Source organism: Danio rerio, chromosome 15, assembly GCF_049306965.1.
Source record: "Danio rerio strain Tuebingen ecotype United States chromosome 15, GRCz12tu, whole genome shotgun sequence".
In the NCBI taxonomy this organism is placed as follows: Eukaryota; Metazoa; Chordata; class Actinopteri; order Cypriniformes; family Danionidae; genus Danio; species Danio rerio.
Genome location: NC_133190.1, coordinates 27,304,348 through 27,318,547, shown reverse-complemented (window position 1 = coordinate 27,318,547; position 14,200 = coordinate 27,304,348). Strand labels below are relative to the sequence as shown.

The window sequence follows — 14,200 nt, the reverse complement described above, 5'->3', positions numbered from 1 at the left end:
TACTCCTTCATGAAAACGAACAAACTGGTTGTCAGATTGTCCTCACAAACAGAAGCAAGTGTGCCGTATCATAAAGCTTTAAAAGGCAACCCGCTCAGCTAAAGTTTGTTTAAAATATTTATATTATTTACTAATTAAAACCCTTGTATGTGCCTTCTGAATCTGTATTTCATTATTGTTAGCCAGGGCTGCAACTGTCCTCAGGAGGTCACACTTTCGGAAGTGCCCAGCTGCCCGCATACAGTAGAAGTCAGAATTACTAGCCCCCCTTTGATTTTTTTCTTTTTTAAATATTTCCCAAATTATGTTTAACAGAGCTAGGCCATTTTCACAGTATGCCTGATAATATTTTTTTCTTCTGGAGAAAGTCTCATTTGTTTCATTTCGGCTAGAATAAAAGCAGTTTTTAATTTTTTAAACATCATTTCAATATTATTTGCCCATTTAAGCTAATTTTTTTTTCAGTTCTATAGTCTATAGAACAAACCATCGTTATACAATAAATTGCCTAATTACCCTAACCTTCCTAGTTAACCCAATTAACCTAGTTAAGCCTTTAGATGTCACTTTAATCTGAATACTAGTGTCTTGAAAAATATCTAGTCAAATATTATTTACTGACATCATGGCAAAGTTAAAATAAATCAGATATTAGAAATGAGTTATTAAAACTATTATGATTAGAAATGTGTTGTAAAAATCTTTTCTTGTTATTCTAAGAAATGGGGTGGGGGGGGCAATAAACAGGGGGACTAATAATTCTCACTTGAACTGTATATTGAGGAAGCCTTCATGGCCGAAATGAAATATAGTGTTTTTTCTGCCTTAAGGCAACCGGGGTGCTAAAAAAAATTGATTAAACTGGCAGTGGCCATGGGGCTTACACAGACCAAAACAAAGACAGACATTGAGATACGGAACACACATTTTCAAATAAGAGAATAGATGACTTTACCATTAGCTATTTCAGATAAACAATTATGTATTCACTCAGCATGTTTCTTAAATATCTGCAAACATATTATGAGTATGCTTTAGAAGAGTCAAAAACGTACATACAGAACATTTAAATAGTATATTGTGACACTAATCACTAGTTGATTTAAGTGTACCGATCAAATTTTGAATTAATTATCGAATTTGACAAATTCTTTAACATGCCACGTTATATAATGAACATATTTTAATTTCTGGTGACCAGAAAAAAAAAAAAGACAATTGGCAAAACCCTGCTCCAACAAACAATAAGACACAAAGCACAATAAACAAGACAGTGCACCCTGAAGGCCACAAGATCCCTGGTGTTTTTTTGCTCCCATGTGTCCTCAGTCACGAGCAAGCAGCTATTTTAGCAATGCTTCAGCGGTGATGCCTCTATAAACAGGCTTTGATTCCTGAGCATCTGTACTAGAAATGACAAATACACGATGGATGCTTCAACTTGCTCCTAAATTTCAAATTTGTGTGTGTATTATTAAATATGACTTCCAGCACTGGTCTAAATATGTTATCTGCAATAGTGTACATCTTATAATGCCTAACTTGGGATAGACAGAAGACTTATCTGATATCATTAAAACAGAAACACGAGCGCCCACAATCCTCCGTGATCAGAGCTATGATGAAACATTAAACAATGAGCTCTGGTTTTGGTGGCTCCAGGCTGTGGGTGGTACAAAGGGAAGATAATGATTACAAGCAGCTGATATAGCATTTTTTTTTTTGCTTGAATAAGACAGGGGTGGGATAAAAAGAGCTGCATGGACCAGGATCTGACTTAATTAAGTACCACTGCGGTCTGCCAGCTGTGGGCTTCCCCTTGCTGCTACAGTCATAGCTCATGCCCTAGCACAGATCTGCAGTGAGGGGAAGACGGTGGTGCCCAAAAACAAGATGTTCACTACCAAAGCGCCTCAGGGAGAAGACACAACTGGAAGATTTGTGCCATGTGACATAAGTTTCTGTCAAAAAAAATTGTTTCTGAATTCCTTTTTTTTTTCTTTCGTCATCATATATTCACTATCATATTGTTCCAAGACTGAGTGTATGACTTATCTTCTTGGAGAGGAGATATATTGAAATGTCTTTTTTGGCCAAATCGGGCCGAGCATTACATCCTCATCAATTAACTAATTAACTAAATTAAGTACAAATAAATCAGAAATGCTGTCTTGAAAATATGACATATGTGTAAGCTAACTAAAATTAAACCCTTGAAAAAAACATAAAATATAATTTATAACAGCCTTAAAAATGTCTTAAAAGGTTTCAATTTTACTTTGTGAACCTATAGAAATAGAAATAAGAATAAAAATAATACAAAATAAAAGAAGAACTTTTAAGTTTTACAATGCAAATCCAATTAGCATTTGTTTTGGTTAACAAAGCTAAAGTAAGTCTCTCATGCTCTCAAATAATTCTGACAGCATTTAGAGCTTTTGCATCTGAACTCTTCATATATTAACCAGGGATGCTCTGATCGATCGGCCAGGGATGCTCTGATCGATCGGCCAGGGATTGATATCGGCCGATAATCACATTAAACAACTTGATCGGTACTCGCAAATCTGGTTGACCTTATGAATCGATCACAATTGTTTGTTTATAAGTTTACAAGCGCAGGAAGATGCATGTGCGCACCTGGGTTATACAGATAGCAGCACTACAATATGTGAGGAGGTAAATGATGCGTGGGGACGTGAGCGATTGCTGTGCACGTGTCACAGCAGCTAAAATATATACAGTTGTGCTGTGACCTCTGTTCATACAGTTTATTGGCGCGAGTGAGGTTTTTTGTTACAACCATTGTATATCCAGTGTTTTGAGCTGGATATAGCCCCATCTTGTGTCCAACCGTATAAAATCTCCCGGAAGCTCTGAGAGTCTCCCGCATATTATCTATTTTCTGTAAAGGTGTTTCTGTCCACACTAAATGGTTATAAGAGATGTGTTAAAGATTATATGTGGTAATAATAATGTATACACTGTAAAACCCAACAGTCAACTTCATCAAATAAAATGTGTAGTTAACTCAAAATTGACTGAAAATTAATTCTACTAATTTGAAAAGAGTTTTGAACTCAGTGTTAAAGGTAATGATCTAACTAAATCCCTCATTACTTCAACTAAAATGTAGTAAGTTCACAGTACTTATATAGATTAGTTTTTAACTCAAATGGTTTGTAGTGATCGGTTTCCTTAAAATAGTTTGAGTTGCCTTAACTTATTGGGTTTTACAGTACTCAGTTGGTTTGAGTTTTCTTCATTTATTGGGTTTTACTGTGCTCAAATTCCTTCATTTACTCAAATGGATTAAGTTTACAGTACTCATTAGGATTAATTTTTTAACTTAAACTATTTGAGTAAACTGATTGCAACAAACCGTTTGAGTTACCTTAACTTTTTGGGTTTAACAGTGTAGGATTATCCTTAGTTTATTATCTTAGGTAAGGAGAGATCTCCACTTAAGTATCATACTTAAAGAAAAAATGTGTTTTATACAATGGCAAAGTTACATACACTCGGTATCTGCCAATCACCATCACAATAAATTGGCACTCTGTATCGGCTGCAAAAATCCTGATTGGAGCATCCCTAAGACCAACTCCAAGATAAAACAAATACAAACCAAGCAAAAAAATTGCAACAGATAAAACAAGGTTTATAATAACATGAGGACAAATGAAGACAATGGCTTTTATTTCAGAATTTTTCTGAAAGTATTTTCAGTTTTTAATGCAAAATGCACAGAATCTGCAGAAAACTTTAAAAATAACAAATTAAGCCTGTCAGGCACTCTATTGATTTACTTTTTTTAAAATATATTTTCAAAATATATATTTAATTCTGTTATATTGAGTAATATGCAAATCTTAAAATGATTTGTGTACAATTTAATATGTAATGTATTATTGTTTATTAATGTATTATTTGAGAGCATGAGAAACTTACTTTAGCTTTGTTAAGAAAGCATTTGTTTGTTAAACAAATGCTAATTTGATTTGCATTGTAAACCTTAAATGAAAAGTTCTTCTTGTTTTTATATTATTTGGGGTTTCTATACGTTTCACTAAGTAAAATTTTAAACTTTAAGACCTTTTTAAGACCACTGTAAATGATATTTTAGACTTTTACAGGTCTAAGTGCAAAATATATAATTTTTTCTAATGGCCCAGTTGGTTAAGTAAAAAAGATTTTTACTTGCCCCATCAAAAAATAAATAAATAAAAAAAATAAATAAATAAAAATTGAGAAGTTATTTCCTAGCCACATATTTTACATAAGGTAAAAAAAGGAAACAACCCCTAGTGGATACATAGCAAATTCCAGACCTACAAGACAATACTTTTTTAATACGATTTTAAAATTTAAGATATTAGGACTTTAAGACCTCACAGACACCCTGATTATATGTTAAGTTTCAGCTCCATACTCTCAAAACAATAACGCCACATTTTATACAAAATTCTACAGAGAAATAGCTAAAGAAAAGTCTGCAAATTCTGTCTGGCCCTACTTATTTCTATTCCTCTACCACTCACCCTTTGACAGGCTATTCTTTTACAAGAGACCAGATATTGCCATTTGTAAGTGTATAGTTTAAGGAATGTCTGAACTTTTTTTTAATAAAGTACCACTTACCTAATTGTGTCATCGATAAGTCGATCCGAGCTGCAAGGAGACAAGGAAAAGAGAAAGATGTTTAGACAATGACAAGCAGGTGAATTAAAGACCTCTGTCATCTTTCAGAGTCAGGGTGAAAGAAAAAAATCAATGGCAAACATGAAACGCAAAAACATACAAATACGATGACAAAGGATTTCATAAGCATTACAATAAAAGACTATAAGTAGCAGTCCAGTTTGTCTACAAACAAACACTACCATCTTTTATAAATCAGCTCTAGAATGAGTAAATAAATTCCTTCTCAAGACATAGGAATAGATATATTGAATTCTAATGGAGAAACAAATAGAATCACAGATCGTCACCTCAGTTACTGTTTAGAAAAGGCAGAGAGAATGACATTGTATTTCAGAAACAATTCTTCAATCCTGAATTACTATCCTGGAATATCTCATTCACACACCACAGCCATTTTTTCTCCCCAAAAAGGAGCTGCAGGCCTGTGGGTTGGAAATGAAATTCTATACTGGCTCAAAAATCACATCCTCCGTCAATTTAGATGACAAAGTCTCAAGGCTAGCGAGACCTCAAGGGAAAGAAAGTCCTCAATTCCCAGACAAATGGTTTTCGGTATGACAGAGGGCTCCAATTGTGATTACATGAGCAAAAATGAGATTGCAAATTCTCCCTCCGACGCCTGTGAACTCTCTCTCTCTGTCTGTCTGCTTGGTTTGTCAGCAGCGGTGAGAGAAATCTGGCACACACAAACAGCAGCTGGAAGAATAGAGTCTAATGGTCCACATGCTGTTCAGCACCACTACTGCAGAACGGGACTCTTGTTTTCACAGGCACAGGAACACAGATCTCGCTTTCAGCTTTGGAGAGAAAAAAAATAAAAAATTTCAGCAAAACTGATGTGAGATGCTGCGCTCTGTTGAATGGCTGCCATTTTAAGAGCTTATGGCTTTGATTGATCAAACAGCCAAACCACTGCTTTGGCATAGATAAAGTATATGTGCTTATACCTCGACTAGACTAATCATTATAAATAGTCCCGATGCGTTTTAACAGTGCTGATTTTGCACAGTTTAGTATGCAATTAGAAGAGCAAATATTTAGAATCCTGTGGGACTTGACCAAACAGGTTCCTTTATTCATGATCTGCATTTCATCCTGATAAATCATTGATAAGGCTTCCTTGAGAGTCATTAATCTACATCATCTGCACTAGATTTATATCCACTTGGTTTCCTACAAAGAAAATTACATTTAAAGAAAATAAATCAGTCGCAAGTTGGCGAGAGGACAATGCAGAGTCTGAAATTCTCAACAGAAACTTCTAGCAAACGTACTTTTGTCTTCCCATTAGGCCTCATCCATTTTCAAGTCAACAGCAGGGCTATTAGTTCAATTACATTAGCCAGTATCACACATGACTGCCAGTCTGAAAATGACGGTGATACAATTTAGGCCTGTAAAGCTTTCAGCAGAGCATCTAGACCTGGGCTGCTGGAACACACAACTGGTGAGTGTTTTATATCCACACAAATATCCAATGTTTATATAAAAAACAACAACATTAAAATGAACATTAGAATGACAACATTAAAATGAAAATATATTTAAAAATAAAAAAACATTTAAAAGGAATATTGCGTGTTTCTAGACCACCTAATCTGTAGATTAGTTTGATTTCTAAAGTATTTTATATATTTTTAAATGTATTTTTAAAGGATTTTAAATTATACATAGAGTTGAAGTCAGAATTATTAGCCCTCCTAAATTATTAGCCTCCCTGTTTACTTTTTTCCCCATTTTCTGTTTAATAAAGAGAAGTTTTTCCAACACATTTCTAAACATAATAGATACTGTATTTTTCAAGACACTTCCATACAGATTAAAATGACATAAAAAAGGCTTAACAGGGCTACTTAGGTTTACTAAGCAGGATAGGGTAATTAGGCAAGTTATTGTATAATAATGGTTTGTTCTGTAGAATATCAAAAAAAATGGCTTAAAGGGGCTAATAATTTTGACATTAAAATTTTGTTAAAAATGAAAACTGTTTTTTTTCTAGATAAACAAAATAAATAAATTAAAAAAAACAATTAAAACAAATAAGACTTTCTCTAGGAGAAAAAAATATTATCAGACAAACTGCGAAAATTTCCTTGCTCTGTTAAACATCATTTTGGAAATATTTAAAAAAGAAAAATCGCAAAGGGGGTTTCATAATTCTGACCTCAACTATATATAATTTAAAATCTTACAACGTCATAAAGGTATTGTTTATTATATAAACAACAATAATTTATTATACAAGTTAATATTAGAAGGGCAAATATTTAGCATACATCTAAATGAATGAGTTTTACAAATTGTTCCACCCCTGTGAAGAACCAATCATCATTTATGAAAGCCCAAGGTAAATAAATTTAGTGTCCAGCTACAAGTATTTAAGCTTTTTACTCAACCAGGAGCTTTCCTTCAAAAAACACGTAGCAAATTCGAAAAACAGAGTTAAGCTTGTCTTTTACAATCAAAATGCATACTGCTTTTCTCTTAAAGCTCGAAAACATTTGGTGTCTGCAACATTTACCATTGATTACCATTGATTGACTATGGTGATGTTTTATATATGAATGCTACAACCAAATGTCTTCAGCCTATAAACTCTGTTTATCAAAGCACTCTGAGGTTTGCTACAGGCTGTTAGAGACTAACTTGCCATTGTGAAATGTATGCCAAAGCTGAGAGGCATTCTCTGGATGACTCTGGTCTACAAGGCTCTTTTAGGTCTGGTGTCTTTATACCTACGTTCCCTTCCTCATAAGTCAAAAAGCCAGTATGCCCTACATTCAACTGTATCTTATAATTTGACTGTTCCCCGGGTCGAACTGAAATGGAGAGGTGACCCTTTAGTTGTGCTGCCCCCTCATCCTGGAATGCTCTTCAGTCTGAACTAAAAATATCTGAGTTCATCCCAATCAAATCTTTTCGCTCAATCTATTCTGCGTTTTTAAGATATTGTGATGTGGTATAGCTAAACTGTATTTTTATATTATCTTAATTGTCTATTTATTATTATTATTGTTATTGTTGTTGTTGTAGTTATTATTATTGTTATTAGTATTATTATTAATAATAATAATAATAATAATGTTATTATTATGATTAATTCATAAGTCGTGTGTTGAGGACCTCTTGGCCAGGTCACCCTTGTAAACGAGATCTTGATCTTAATGGGTTTTTATCTGGTTAAGTAAAGAAACATATAATATATTTAAAAAAGCTATTTATTCCTATTTTGACAAAGCCAAATTTTCAGCAATCACATGATCCTTCAGAAATCAAACTAACATAAAGAGATTAGGTTCTCAAAAAAAAGGTACTACTCATTTTAATGTTTAATTAATGCTGCTTATTTTTTTTTATTTATTTTTTGTGCAGCATAGTTGATATTTTTCATCAATGGAAAGTGATGCAGCTTTTTTATTTATTTATTTTTTTTAACAGAGTTCCAAAGACCTGCATTTAATTAAATTTAAATCTTAGGTATTAGAAGAGGTGAGAGAAAACTTTCTTAATCCTAACAATTTGCAGTGATTTTTGTCAATTTAAGAAACACATAAGTTTCTTTAAAAAAGAAAGACAAATAAACCTTTAAACAATATTGCAAACTACTCTAAAGTCATTTAGATTATTCACTATCCTACCCAGGAATCAGATACTGAACAATGATGTTTAGTAATGATGCTTCACGCTTTTTCACCTGCGAAAACCACAAGAGATGTGTAAATGTCTTGGTATATAGATCAATCCCATAAGGCCCAATAACAAACACCTACAGACAGACAAGTGCAATACTCCATAAAGGTCTCTTTGGGATTATGTTTCAAGATGTGCTTATTGCAAACAATGTACAAAGTAGTATATATGCCAATTAGGACGGATACTGATAAAGTGCAGAGAATTAAGAAAAGCAAAACAAAGTAGCTTAGTCATTAGATCACTGTCTCCAGAGTCAAAGAACGAACTCAAGTATGACCAAATGTAACCTCCAGGGAAAATAACCTGTTTACAACAAAAACGCATCAGATTGAACAGCCTAATTCTGACAGAAACATCACTGAAAAGGCTATCCAAAACCTAGAATTTCTAAACTATCATTTGCCTCTAAACACAGGGGCGCCCCCAAGGGGTGGCCAGGGGTGGCCACGGCCACCCCACGGTAAACTCTGGCCACCCCTGTGGCCACCCCAATATAATTTTGCTGTTGACATTATTGATTTAAAATGTACTTATAAATTCACAATATTTAAATAAATAAATAAAATGCAGCCACTGAATTATTGTGGGTGTTAATGACGTAGCTCTCCCCCTCTGGTTTAATGCTGGTGAAAGCAAACTGACGCATGCGCGCAGAAAACCCTTCCCGCGCGCCTCACGCACTCCTGTGTGAATCCCGGTTGGTTGTTTCCATGCACGCCAATAAAATAGGTGCCACTCATGTGCCATGAAACCGGAGTAACAGCCCTTTGTGCAGAGGTGTCGGCACGCAGCGAGTTTTGAAAGTCGACTAAAGTTTATATAATATGATGATGATGATGATGATGATGATGTTACGTTCACTAAGCATGGCTTTAAAGCAGAAAGGATGGATAATGAGTCAGGGAGGTAAGACTTCATAACATGATTTCTCAGCCATGATCTGGTCCAAGACCACAGATAATTCTTTAGAATTGTCATAATTAATTTTCATGCAAAAGGTTTCTTAAGTGATCTTGGCATATCACTCCAGTTGTTGTTTTCCAGTAATATTTGGGATTGATTTCTGTTATTTATTTAGAATAATAATTGTATATTAATATTAATTGTATTTAATTAGAATAAATATAAATAAATTGTTATGTTTATTAAATAACAAATCTAAAAATTCAAGGGAGGTGGGTGTGTATAGGGTGGTTTGCCAGGGTGTCATTTAAATTAGAACCGCCACTACCCTCCCCGATCGTCGTTGATAGCATGCACAAACCTTCAATAGACAGCAATGGCAATTTAATATTTACCTTAAGGTACAGTATATCAATAAAAGAAGCTGCATTAATAAAATGGCTCAAAAAGCAATATGGATAAATGATATTATAAGGTATAGTGAGTGTGTATATAGTAATGCCTTTTGTTCAGTTTGTTCGTTTGTTTGGGGTATTAATAAACTCATTATTCTTTCATTTTATTTTCGGCTTAGTCCCTTTATTAATCCAGGGTCACCACAACGGAATGAACCGCCAACTTATCTAGCACATTTTTACACAGCGGATGCCCTTCCAGCTGCAACCCATCACTGGGAATAATAAACTCATTAATCTTCATTAATTTTAGACTTGGCATATACCGTATGATGTACAATAAAAGCACGTAAAAAGTTATTTATACAGTATATATATATATATATAAAAAGTGTTTTTAAACTAAACATAGATTTTTATTTGGTTTGACCATGTACTTCCTGAATTATTTCAAGGAATAAATTGCAATATTTCAAGAAGAATTAATTAAATGAATAAAAACTACATTATTTCATTTAGAAACAAAAATATAACATTACACTGAATTCATTATTTTTTTAGTGTGCCACCCCAAGATTTGGTGCGGCCTCTTCTGGCCACCCATAAGAAAATTTTCTGGGGGCGCCACTGTCTAAACAACATTAATTCATGCAAACATATGCAGCATGACCTCAGTGCTGTACTGACACACAGCGTTTCAGGGCATAAGTAATTTCCAGAGTTCCTTGAGAGGTTCAGGCTTCACATTGATGCATTTGATTATTCAAACTTGTCTCGGAAATGTGCATAAATAACATAGCCTAAGCTTTAACATGGACTACGGTTAATTCATGATCCAAAAACCCATTACTTTATAAAAGCCATTATTCATACCAGGGCTATTCAATTAGCTTCCTTTTGAAGGCCGGATTATGAAATTGAAAATATGAGGCGAGTCAAAGAAGGTGGGGAATGTCCTGATCTCTTTTCATGGTCTCTATAAAATGAGAAATTAAGCTGAAATGCATGCACATTTTTGTAAAGGTTTGATTTGAGAATTCAAATGCTTTTTAACTGGCTTGTTCATGACAAAATAATTATCTTGTTTACAGAGGAATTTAATTTAAGGTCTATTACGCACCTATATTTGTGAGTAAAGTAAACTACTGATGAAGTACATGTCGATGACAAATACGAATAAGAACGTTTAATCTATTTCCAGTTGTCTGCTTTATTTCTCTTAAGCAGTTGTGGATAAAAAGTTAATTGTATTTCTTATCCCCTTCAAAAAAAAAACAAAAAAAAAAACTCTTCGGTGCATCAGACTAGGCTTGTGCAATTAATCGAAATCGAATCACAATTTAAAATGTTGGAACTAGTTAATCGCAAGAGGCTGCAATATAAAATATTTATGTATATATGTAAAAAAGAAAATGTGAATGTGAATAACATCTGAGTTGCTGTGAGTGCTTCAAAACCAGTCCGCTATGCTTCAGAAAATTTAACATGTTAGACCTTCTGCGATGGTGTTGTGATGCGTCGCAGACATGGAATCGGTTGTCGTGAACTATGCCACATTACACGAGATGAAACCATTGAATCTTTTGTCACGACATACATTTGTCATTTACAACTCCCCACGACACCATACGTCAAGGAAATCATGCCACAATCGTGTGATCTGACCAGGGCTTTATAACCAGCCAATTTAGTGAGCACACTTTTGCTCTGCCCGATTAGAATTGCGCAACTGAACTACGCCCACAAAATAAAAAAAGGAAACAAACAGGATAGTGCTGACAAGTGGGATAATGGCGTCTGATGCTTCAGAAGCATTAATAGATGAATTTAATATCAAAGAAAACAGCATTTGTAATATGGGAATATTTTGGATTTAGAGTCAGAGACATAGAACAAAAACAGGTGTATTTTAAGAACTGTCGCAAAATTGTTGCCACGGCTTACAGAATATTTATCTGAAGCATGAATTAAATTAAAATCGGCTTGAAGCTTGAATTAAATCTTAAATCAAATCACAATATCTGTCAAAAATAAATAAATAAATAAATAAATAAAATAAAAAAGTCAAAAATCAGACTGTTGTTAAGTCTTTGGTAGTTATATTTTTTCCGACGGTGAAACATCTTGTCTAGTCTAGCATCTTGCTATCTTTTGTACAAACAAAAACAAGTGCAAAACAATAATGTGAGACCTTTGCACACTCAGTACAATGTAAAATGAAAATGTTTAGGATGCCTTGCTTTATGGTATAGTTCCCCAAAATAACTCAATAATAAGAAAAATAAATATATTTTATAAATGATTGTGGATATTACATTAATTCTAAAAGCTTTGTATTTTAAACTGTGCACATCGGTAAAATTCACAAAGCTCTTTTATCAAGCAAATATGTTAAATGTGAAAAAATATGTATTAGTTATAAGTTAAATATGGTTCATTTTGAAGTTTAACAAACTGTCGAACATTCATAAATGAAAGGATTCAAAAGTCTGATTTAATGCTTAAGTCTGGTTCAATGAAATAGAATACAAGCGATCTTAAATAAATCTAAATCTAAATCTTTGGGGGCCATGGGCTTGCCCAATTTCAGATATTACTACTAGGCTGTCAATTTCAGAATTTTTTAATACTGGTTAAACAAGTCCAGATCAGAATGCACATAAAAGCAAATTTGTGTATCCCTACTACATTGACTGCCCTGTTATACTCCCCTATTAATAGTTCAAACTCTCCCTATACAACAGTTTAGGTGGTATTATAGTTTACAACAATTTTCAAAATCAGGCCCTATAGCATCAAACTAATCAATGATGAACAGCACTTTTTCTTAAATGGACAAATTATGCTTTATCAATATTTACAGATTTATATATAAATAGATGATTTTTTTTGCATCCTTTCAACAGCTTTCGTTGCCCAGAAACAATTTTTTGTGATATTTACAAGTATTATCCATAATATGTATCCTGGGTTTCCCAGCCTCCCCTCCCCTACTCCTCTAGATTTAATTCTTGAACCAGTATCCATGGGGAAAGGTATGATTTTGGTGTTTTATGACAAAATATGATACTTGCAAAGAAGCTCAATGACATAGAAAAATGGGAAGAAGACTTAACAGAGAACAAGTGTGGGAAAACATTTTGTACAGGGTACATTCCTCATCTGTGTGTGCTACATATTGTTGGATTCAATGCAAAATACTTCACCGTTCATTGGACTAAGGTCAAGCTTTCAAAAGTGTTCTCTGATGTTGATCCTCTCTGTGACCGTCACAAGGCTCTTGCAACACTAGCACATATGTTTTGGTTTTGCCAAACTGGTTATTGGTCAGAAATATTTAGGACAATGTACAAAGTAGTTCGGCAAGCAATTAAACCTGTATCTACAACAGCACTACAACAGACCCTCCAGGCAAGACGCCGTATTCTACTATACTGGAAGTCATCTGCCCCACCTTCTCAGTCCATGTGGATTAATAACGTTTTTCAATTTATAAAATTGGAACAAATTAGACAGTCTGAAGGATTCTGGATGATAGTTTTACATTCTTCGTTTGTTGAGTGACATCTCATGTGAGATCAAGACCAGGCTTTTAGCTTGGTGTATAAACAATTGTTTTGGTTGGTACAAGATTATTATTATTAATTTATTAATTTTATTTTTTTTTATTTGTATTTTTTAATATATATCTGTGGTCAATAATTGTCATCATCATTTAGATCCTTGTTTACCTCTTTCTCTTTCTCTGTCAAAATATATAATAATATAGGAGACCGTGTTGTTATTCTGTCACCTAGCTTGCACTCTAAACTGTGTATTGCATCATCAAGGGAAAAGCCTCAAGGTGTAATTCTTGCTGTGTTTTTACGACAGAAGTAAGCCTGAGCTAAAAGATTTACTGTAGTTCTTCAATGACTCTGAGGCAGACGAGCAATGGAAAAATGTCAGGGTCTGGCACGATGTATGAGACACAAAAGATCTACTGGTGGAGAAAAAAATCCCTAAATCTCATTTTCTGCAGTCATTAATGGCTTCATTAGCATAAAGCTAATTTAAACCCATTCTTCCTTCACCATCCACTGACTTTGTCACCTTCAAATGCAATTTCTGCAAAACTTTTTAACTTGTAACCAAGCTGAGAAAAATCATTTTGATTCTCACTGAACTGCATCGGTGCAACAAAATACAATGACTGCTCTCATACTCTGATGATCAATCTAGATACAATGGGGATAACATAATTTTGAACGCGCCATATTTTTTCCTTGGAAAAATATTTCTAAAGAATCTGTAGACAAGCAATTGAACCAGATTTCAGTAAAAAAAAAATATCTATATATTAAAAAAAAAAAAATTCCTCAAACAAAACCCTCAAAAATCTGAAAAATGTGTGATAACAATGGAATGACACATAGAGAAAGTGCTGAACTGCTGAAATGTATTTGATACTTTATATAAAAGGCTTTTTTGGTGATGACAGCTTAAAGACGTATCTCATGTGGAGA

General features: G+C 33.8%; 1 protein-coding gene across 10 annotated transcripts in view; it reads right to left on the bottom strand.

The window, feature by feature from the left end:
- Positions 1-14,200, bottom strand: part of gosr1 (golgi SNAP receptor complex member 1) — a 43,680-nt gene that overhangs the window by 4,556 nt on the left and 24,924 nt on the right. For 4 of the 10 annotated variants that reach the window (XM_073922592.1, XM_005157565.6, XM_005157566.6 and 1 more), the window contains 1 exon segment: positions 4,642-4,671. In XM_073922592.1, coding sequence (XP_073778693.1) covers positions 4,642-4,671 — 30 coding nt within the window. 10 annotated transcript variants of the gene reach the window in all.